The 9,676-nt window shown below is 44.6% G+C and overlaps 1 protein-coding gene across 1 annotated transcript; it reads right to left on the reverse strand.

Moving 5' to 3' along the window:
• Window positions 1-1,993: 1,993 nt before the first annotated feature.
• SDF2L1 (stromal cell derived factor 2 like 1) lies at window positions 1,994-4,675 on the reverse strand. Its single transcript, XM_082066437.1, has 3 exons — window positions 4,445-4,675; window positions 3,376-3,572; window positions 1,994-2,676 (listed from the first exon to the last, which is right to left on the reverse strand). The coding sequence occupies exons 1-3, from the start codon at window positions 4,611-4,613 to the stop codon at window positions 2,398-2,400; spliced, it is 645 nt and encodes a 214-aa protein (XP_081922563.1). The 5' UTR covers window positions 4,614-4,675; the 3' UTR covers window positions 1,994-2,397.
• Window positions 4,676-9,676: the final 5,001 nt, after the last annotated feature.

Genomic DNA, 9,676 nt, shown 5'->3' on the forward strand with positions numbered 1-9,676 from the left:
AGATGTACTTTAACTGACCCTAAAGAGTCCTTCAGTACTACTTTTATAGTGATAAAAATTGGAAAAAAAAAATCTACTGTGACACATGCACAAGTGAAATATTAAAGCCAAGTGACTTTTACACTTTGGTCAGAAAAGTGAAGGACACTCGGGCCACAGGAATGTTGTTGAATATGTCTCTAAATAAGGCATTCACTGATACATGTGTGTGGGGAAGCTTAGTTCTTTAGGAACAGGAGGTACAAATATTTTAAAAACTGAGATCATATTAGAAAATAAGCAATAAGAACTACAAGTCAGTTCTTTCTCAGCCTCACCAAACCAATTTGGTTCAAAACCAGAAAAGAAAGAGGAAGGTCCAGTGACATCCTGTTCAAGCATAATAGATAAGACTCTCCCTTTGCTAGGGACAGAAACATCCAGGCTGAGATAAACATTGAGTGGGACAGTACCTGGCACACAGACAGGGATAAGCCGCACAGCTCTACCCCTTCTTACCCAACTCAGTATTCCACAGGTGCGCAAATACTAAGCCCATATGGTTTAGGCATAAAACATTAAGCTTTTCTTGACAGAGATCTCATCGCCCAATATATTTATTCCTTCTGCCAACTGCTACCACTCTTTTTGCGTTTACTTGTATACCAACTTCAAAAAAAAGCCCTCCTTTTTAATAAAGGAAAGGTCAGCTTGTTTATACAGATGGTTTGGTTTGTTTTTAAATAGTTACTCTTTATAGCTACAATTTCAATACCAATTAGTCAGGAATATCAGTGAACCTGAAACATTTACCACACAAAAGTTTACTTCTAATACAAAACAGCAAAAGCTAGTCTACTTACTCTCCAAAATGTCTGTAACCCTTAAATAACCACAGGCAACTAAAATCAATAGAAAAACAGTCTTACCTTTTTCTTCAAAGAAAAATAATCAAGTACGCAAAACAACTGTTACAGAGGTCCCTTGTTCCACTGGTGTGAAGGATCTTCACTAGTAGTAAACCCTTAAATAAAACCTGATACCAGCCTGTATAGCACAACTGCACGAGGCGTCGCAGGGTAGGAAGCACACAGCAGCAGGTATATTTATAAAGCTTTGCTGCAACTGCCTGTTGTAACTTCTCAAGACACCCCTCTCTCGTACAACAGCACGTGACTGGTGCTGTAAAAGCAGCAAATTAGTTTCCTGCTTCTTTAACTGATTGACTAATTAAGACCATAATCAGTAAACTATTTACACATGGAGACAAGAACATCTGAATTTTCTGACCTTTCATACTCCTTTTGTGAGCTTTTCTGTTTAAAGCAAATAGAAAATGTATGATACTTTGAATTTTTATCAGTATTTTCAGCAACACTGTGTAACAAATTCATTCAAGAATTAGGTTTATTCCCTCGTTTTGCAGCAAAAGAGGAACACAGATTCATAACTTGTTAAATAAAGATTCCTTGCTAGCACTCCAGAGCATACCATTCTGTCAAACCATTGTCTAAGGTTCTTTTTTCTCTTCTTCCAGATTCATACAAAAAACCACCACGAGTATTTGCCCCACTATTTACTCATCTGGATTTTCATACTGATCTTGCAGAGTGACACACAAGTACAACGTAAGTCAAATTCAACTGTTCTTTCACACCACATGGAATTTTATAAAATTCTAATATTAATTAAACAAACAGTAGCTTTCTGCAACAGTTCATAGAGCAGAGTAGTCTTACCTTTTGACAATTAGCAGTATCATCATTACCAGAAAATCTGAACTTCTTGTAGAAACTGAATAAATTCAGACTTTCTCTTCTTATTCCAACACACCAAATACTTTCAATTCTTCCAACACAGCACATAATGAAACTCATAGAGGACATTGGAAGCAATTTTCAAAAGGCTGTATAGCTGACTTCAAGCCATTCAAAAGACATCATATTTGAGAAACTATTTTTCCCTATCTAGATTTACTCAGTCTCCTTATTAATAATATGCTCTCACTAAGAAGTAGAAATCAGCTTCCGAATTTTTAATTATAACTGGAAAAAGATTTCAAAATACAAAGTTTTATTTTATTGTACTTGGAACTACAGAAATTTATTACTTCAGTTTTTTCATTTCCTTCAAATTAAAGAAAAAGAAGCAAAACAAATGACAACAAAACCTAACAGATGTTTCAACTAGTTTCACCAATTAAGCTTGAAAATTCAGAAAGAATTTTGCTAAATAAATTTCAATGGCTGAACCTGGCAGACGCCATTCCCCACAGAAGTGCTGCATTCCTAGAATGAACTAATGCCCTTCAGTAACACAGAAAGTCAGTCACTTAGGCAAGGCAGGACTTATAAGAGACCAAGGATTAGCATCTCCGAACACTGGAGTAAGCTGAAGCATTTTGGATCGTCTGTCAATTCAGAGCTCATCATGTTTTGCAGGGTCCACACCGGGTTTGATGAAGACTCCCTCCATTGCTTTCCAATAGTTGTGATGATTAGCAGTAGGCATACCATGAACTTCCCGCTGGCCTCTAATGGGGTGGCCATACTGTTCCCCGGTTATTGAAAGGAACACCTCAGTCCCCACGTGCTTGAAGCGCACTGCGTCCTCCCGCTCCCAGTAAGTCCCACTGCATTGCACAATCCATATATCGAGGTCATCTCCTTCGCCATCATCACCAAAGGCACTTACTTCCTGTTAGAGACACAAACTTCTTGAAGTGAAAATGTAAGCAAACACCTCCAAATACACACAAAAATATCAACCATAAAGTCAGCAGAGTTTAAAGGCAAGGAAAAGAAAGAAAAAGCATTGTTGCACTGCTTTGCCAACAGTTATCAAATCCAGAAGCAGTAACTTTCCACCACTACAATCTGAACAAAGTGTCAAAACCCAACACGTAATCCGAGCAAAAAGTGCCCACAAACCCCAATACACACTACAAATGAAATGAAAGAGGACTTGAGCACAGAGATCAGAACCAACCTTCTGAGAAAAAATTCAAAAGAAACAACACTAATGCTGATGCAGATTTTCTCCACTCAAGAAAGTTTGTAACTCTAGGCATTAGTTTTGTAGTATGACCATCTAAACATTTCAGAACAGTCTTCCCAGTAGCAATGGTGCAGAATTAAAAAAAAGAAAAAAGCAGCAGCAGATTTGTTAAAACTACTGTGAAACACCAATACTGGCACATATTAAATTTTACCTCTGTCAAGAACTGAAACACATTATCCCAAAGTGCAGAAAAGCATATACTTTAACTCTGGATATGCATAGACATACTGTTTCTGGCAGCTGGTAACCTGATTCTTCAAAAACATGAGGAACTGAAACACTACCGTGAATAGCATGCACTATTTATACAAAAGCTTAAGATTTAAAACAACTTACCTGGTTATTGGAGAGTGGTGATGGGAAGTGATGAGTATGTAAATTTTTTCCTGTGTTAACATGAGTAAGTCGTATAGCTTGCCCACATTTCACTGGTGTCCCGCGCTGGCAGCTGCCATCACTCCTCCCTCGAATCCGCCAGTAACTGTTTGCATCATCTGAAGCTTCAACTCCTGTCACTGACTGTTGTCCGCTTCCTGTTTGAATAGAATTAAATGGAAGGAGACTTAACCCACTTCCCCAGTTCAAAAAGTTCTGAAAGAACTAAATAAATTTGCTTTAATGTTCTCATGCCTTCATATTCAAAAGACGCTTAAGCCTCACAGTCCACTTACTTATTGCAATGGGAATGCAGGTAGCAAATAACCTTTCAGATTCAAGAAGTTAAACATATTAGTATGATGCAAACCGTCAAAGTTCACGGTGAACACGAGAAGAAAATCTGATCCATGACAGATACTATTCACTCCATCCCACCCTTCTCAGAAATACTACCAAGTTCTTTGTGTCCCCAGACAAACCAGCACCCTTGTTGTCAGAATAGATATTGGGAAGGGGCTGCTAAGGCCCTAGATACAGAACAGGGGTCACCTCAGGGATGAGAGGAAATCATCCCTGTCACATCCCCGCTCCAGGAGCTGCAGGGCACAGCTGCCATGTCCTCCTGTGCCCCAGGCCTCAGCATCCTCCTCTGCCTGCCCAGCTGCCAGGTCTCCAGTGTACCCCACGACCCCATCCCTGGCCTGCTAGTCCCTCCGCATCAGGGACAAGAACCCTGGGCACCTCCTCCTTCCCTACCACCTCCCGCTGCCGCCCCCCGCCGTTTCTCTGCCATCCCGCCAGCTCCCTGCTCCCCTCATCGCCTGTCCCCCGCCGCTACTTCCCCCCCACAGCCCCTTCCCTGCCTCCCCTCACAGCCTGGCCCCCGCCATTTTCCCGCCTCTCTCACTGCCTGTCCCCTCAGCGCTTCCCAGCTCCCGTCATTTTTCAGCCCCGCTCAGAACTCCCCGCCCGCCATTTCTCAGCCCCCGGCCTCTCAGCGCGGCGCCCCCGGCCCGGCCCTGCTCACCGGAGCCGTACTTGACCTCATGCGAGTGGAGCCGCACGTTGTGGCGGGTGTTGAGCAGCTTCAGCACCGAGCCGCAGGTAACAGCGCCCGGCGCCGGCTCCCTGCCGTGGCACAGCCCGCGCAGCAGCGCCAGGAGCAGGAGCGGGAACAGGCGGCAGCCGTCCCGCATCGCGCCGCAACCCGGCCGGCACCGCCGCCCTCAGCGGAGGCCGCTTCCGCACACCCTCCGTGGGCCCAGCCAATCATCCCGCGCCAGCGCCTCAGCCGGCCAATCCCCGCCCGCCCTCGGCTGGGCCTCGCTCATGCATTGGGTCACCACTTAATGACCTCACCACCAGGAGCCCTCCAGCAGGAGGAGCTCATTGGGCAGAGGGAAAAAAGTGACCAATCAGAGCAAGCGGCGTGGCCGCGAAGGAGGATCGCGGTGCGTTTACCTCAGCGACGCCGCGGGCGGATCCGCGGGCTGGGCTCGCGCACCCCCCAGTGCCTCCGTAGCCAAGCCCGGCGCACCGCCACTGCCGGGCGCTCAGCGGCAGGAGCTCTGAGCACCCCGGGGCAGCACTGACAGGAATCCTCCTGCTTCTCTCACTGGGAGTTTGCTCTTGCAGAGAACTGGTTTATGTCGCAGGCCAGGTTGGTTGCTATAGCCCTCTTGTCTAATGTGTAGCCTGTGCCACAGGAAAAATAGCAGCAGCGTCACTGACTGATTATTAAGGGCCTTGGGAGGAAACGCTGTAAGTAGGACTGGTCGATTAACTATAATCAGAGCCAGGGAGGAAAAAAGTATCTTCACAGTGAGTGCGCTGTCAGATATAAACCAGCTCCAAGGTTACTAGCCCAGGTACGAGTCAGATAACAGTCTAGATACAGCCTTGGGGAGCCAGAATTGGCACAAATAGGTCAATGGGCCTGTGCTGTTGTGTTCAGGCCACTTCTAGCTCAGAGCTGGCAGGTGACACATTTAGGTCCCACCCTCCCTGTAGTTCTGGCTCTTACAGTTGTGTAAATATGTACCCGTTTGGGGGACTTACAGGCAAATGGTAGTGAGCTGTCTTGCATGGTAATACACCACTGGTTCAGGAATTTCTGGATTACGTTAGAGCTTCTGATGATAGGGCATAAATACTGTACAAAGAAGGACTAACAATGCTTGCTGTATCATCAAGCTGTAGTGATCACACTGTTGCTTTTGGATCTGGAAGTTTGCCTTCTGTGATTCAGTCTCTTTTCAGTTCTTCTAACAAAAAGATATTAAGCTCCATTCTGTATAAAAGCTGTATAAATTATCATACATACTGTCCTTCATTGCACAGTTTTGCAGATTGAATAAATCTCCCCCCTCAAAAAAAAAATCCTTTATCAATAGGAAGCAACCACGGACAAAGGACACATAGTCCATTAGCTTTTGCCTCTTGAAACTACTCATGGGATTGGCCCATATATCACATCACAGCCAGTCTGGTGTGAGGCTGGTGTAACACTCCCAGGAATACAAAGTAATTTAACAGAGCAAAAGGTTTTGAACTTCTTAGCAGCAAGGAAACAGGCAGAAGGGCACACGCCTTGAGATGTGTTTGTAACAATACTGTTCTGCCTGTGCAACAGCAAAGAACTGCAACACTGCACTTGCACTTTCTATTATAGGATGATTTAGAAAGCATGTTAGTCTTGCTGGGTAGCAGAAACATTGTAAAATGCTCAGCCCACTCTCTCACCAGTCAGCAGTACTGGATTTGCCAGGCTTTTTACTACCCATGTGGTATCACTCAACTGAATGGTTCGTTTTCTTTATGCTGGCTTTGGCCCATTTTATATACCTATACCTACATCTAAGAAAAATCTCTGACTTAAACATCAGGCTTGCATTTAAAACAAGTCCGAGTACTAAACTCAGTCACATGCACACTCATGTACACACGCAGACTCAGTATGTTTTTCAGAGGACTAAAAACTCATTTTCTAGTGCTGAAAGAGTAAATGTTTGCTCATAGAAAAGCAAAAGATCACTCCCTGATATTCAAATGCCATAGTTCTGTGTCTTTCTAAGAAGCCTTGCTGTTCTAAGAAAGACAACGGTTCACGTTTGCTGCTGTTGTTATAAATGGGGCAAAACCAGATGTCTGTGGTTGCCATTTTAGCCGTGGAAAATCAATCATATGGGGCTTTAGCTGGCACCTGTCTGTCTTTCTGGGAGGTCGCTCAGTCTTGGTGCATTTAGTACCATTTACATGGTGCTCCCTACAATGCTTTTCAGTCCTACTTTAGAAATATAATTGGGTTAGAACGGTTGCCAACAAAGAACCCCATCAATGCCAAACACCCATGGCAATTAACAGCCACCTCATTGCTACAGGGCCTACTATTGTTTCTAGTATACTGCTGTAAGCTACAGGTAAAATTGTCTCAGAAATTACGTGACAGTGCACATTGGTAATAGAAAAATCAGCTTTTTTGATAGGAATCTCATTATGATTCTTGTTTATGCACACAAACAAAATAATTCAACAGTGCTGTAAAAGAAGAAAATGTAAAATGTAACTAGAATGCTTTCTGCCCTCAATCACTGAACCCTGTGGTCCTTGTGCACACTCGATTTTCAAGGATTTTGAAAACACCTACCATTTCCACTCAGGTGCACCTGTAGGTATAACCTGGCCCACCCTGAAAAACAAGGTTTAGTAGATTGGGCAGTGCCAAATGCTTTTATCATACAGGAATCGGAAATCTATGGCACAAGAACATTTCAGAGGGCATATGCTGTCCAAAAGCAATCCATTATAGAAAAGGATTTTCCATCTTGTTATTTTGGCCTTTGCTAAACATGCGCTAAGCTTGCTGTTTGCTTTGCCTGACAAAAGCAGTGCCTGACAACTAAGGTATATACCTATCAACAGGGATGAGCTGTACTGAAATCAAGGGAGTAACAGCAGAGAATCAGGCCTGTAAACAAGTTGTGGTTCTTTCTGTCTCCTCCTTTCACCCCACATTGATGAACTAGTGGTTATAAACCTCACTTCAGATCAAACATTTGTATCCTTCATCATGTCTTAAACAGAGCTCTTCTAACTGTGACCCCTAAGCATAATGCAAATAGCAAACAGTAGTAATAACAATCAAATGCTGTCACCCAAGGAGAAATCAAAATGACTAAAAAAAGATGACTTGCCAAAAATTTATAGAATTACAGTGTCTTATCACTCAGCCCATGTTAAGGACTACAGACCCAAAATCAGCTATTCAGATTTTTGCATTCAGTAGATTTAAACATAAAGTAGGAATAAGCAGAGTAAGTAAATAAGCAGAAGACACCTGACAGAAATTAAAAAGTGTAAACATATACATACTTAAGTTGAATAATTTTTCATCTGGGGGAAGAGTTGATGAAATTTTTATTGCTGTCTTCTGTTTCTAGTGTTTGAGGAAGGGAGGACATCCTGGAACTAGAGTCCTGGTGATCTGTGTCCAGTAATACTGCCAGCATCTCTCAGCTACCCCAACTGATGCTTAGTCCTTCAAGAAGATGGGATTTCCCTTCAGAGCTCCAAAAGGACTATTATCCATTTCCATTCAATCAGCTGAGATATTCCAGGTGCCCCCAGTGATGCTGGGAGACAATAATTGCTGTAAGTGATCTGCCAGATTAATTTACATGTGTAGTAACATTGCTGAGGAGTTCCCAATGTTATAATCGGTAACACGAGCTCTTTTGTAGAAGGGACGCTGAAGGAAATGCAGCAGAGAGAAAACAGCTCTCTGAAAAAGGTGGATTAAAGTTCACTATCAATGAGCAATACATCATCTCACTGAAGACCAAAGGCCTGCTGGCTGCATCAGGGAGGATTTGAGTTTGGTACTTCAACAGTATGCCATAATTTGAGCGAGTGTCAAGTTAGTAACAAAGTCATGAGGGCAAATTTTGCCTCCCATGTTCAGCCACCTCGCTCCCACCAGGTACCTTGTCAGGTGTTGACACTATTTTGTGCTGGTGTAAATTCAGACGATTCCAGAAAAAGGAAGGTGACAGGTATGGCACCCAGCTGGCCTTATGTGTTGTGCAGGGAAGTCTCTTGACTCGTAGCAGGGAGAGGAGCACCGCGCGGGACTCCCCTTGCGCCCTCCCACAAAATGGCGCCCACGTGCCCGGCTGCGCCTGCCCGCGCCGCCGCGCGCCAACCGCCTGGGCGGACACTGCGCAAGCGCAACGGCCTCCGCCGCGCGGCACGCTGGGAGTTGTAGTGCGGGGAGCGCACCTGGGCAGCGCGGGCACGCACCGGCGGGACGGGTCCCACAGCGGGTCTGCCCCCCCACCCGGTGTGCTCATCCCTACCCCGGCTCCACACAGCACCGAAGGTTCCTGAAAGACTGAGGGTGCCTTTCTGTCTCACCCAGGGCTGGTGACATCTGTGAATTTCAGAAAAGGTGAGCACCTGCAGTCCAGTTCTCCTCGTAGTTACATTTCTTCACTTCTATTCAGGTTCACTCAACTCAGATGCTGAAAATACAGCTGATGAACACATGTTCCTACAGCACTCTTACATGTAATCTACCTCAACTTCTACAAAAGCCCATTAATTTTCTTTTCCTTTCTGCACTATGCCTCACCACAGTGCTCTCCATCTCCTGCCCCGGCTGACTGACCAGGCAGTTTTGCACCTAGGCTATAGATTATCTTGGGGACTGCAACAATTTTTTATGTCAACAGATGGCTTGTTGGAAGCATTAATTGTGAGGAACTGGTTTTGTGAAATACAGGAAACCTCTAAATCTGCCACTGAATAACTCAGAGTTAAGGGAAAGAAATTTAAGCTCCATACCAGTGAAGCATTTGAGGATGGAGAGGACTCCTGCTGACTTATGTGACAAAGATATGGTAGGGCTGTGTTTTATTTCAATTAAGCTGGAAGATGCAAACTGTGCTTAGCACATCTTGGCTTACGCAGCTCCACCAGACACTCTGGCCAATATTCTCATTCGTGTGTTCATTGAAGAGGAGAGACCAGTCAGAGGAAGCCTGCCCTGCCTTTCAGCTCCAGGTTGAATTTGTGAGAGACTTTCCAGCAGACTGTGTGAGGGGTTGGCTGCAAGGGCTATTTTGGCAGCCAGCTGGGGTATGCAGCCCGCAAAGGAAACATTGTGCTGGGATCCGAGTGGGATGTGGCACAGTGGCAAGATTTGCGTGCTGGGGAAATTTTGCTTCCAGTCACAGGAAGGAGAGCTGGATAAACAGGAATG

The sequence above is a fragment of the Streptopelia decaocto genome, assembly GCF_964273445.1.
Source record: "Streptopelia decaocto genome assembly, chromosome: 15".
NCBI classification, from domain to species: Eukaryota; Metazoa; Chordata; class Aves; order Columbiformes; family Columbidae; genus Streptopelia; species Streptopelia decaocto.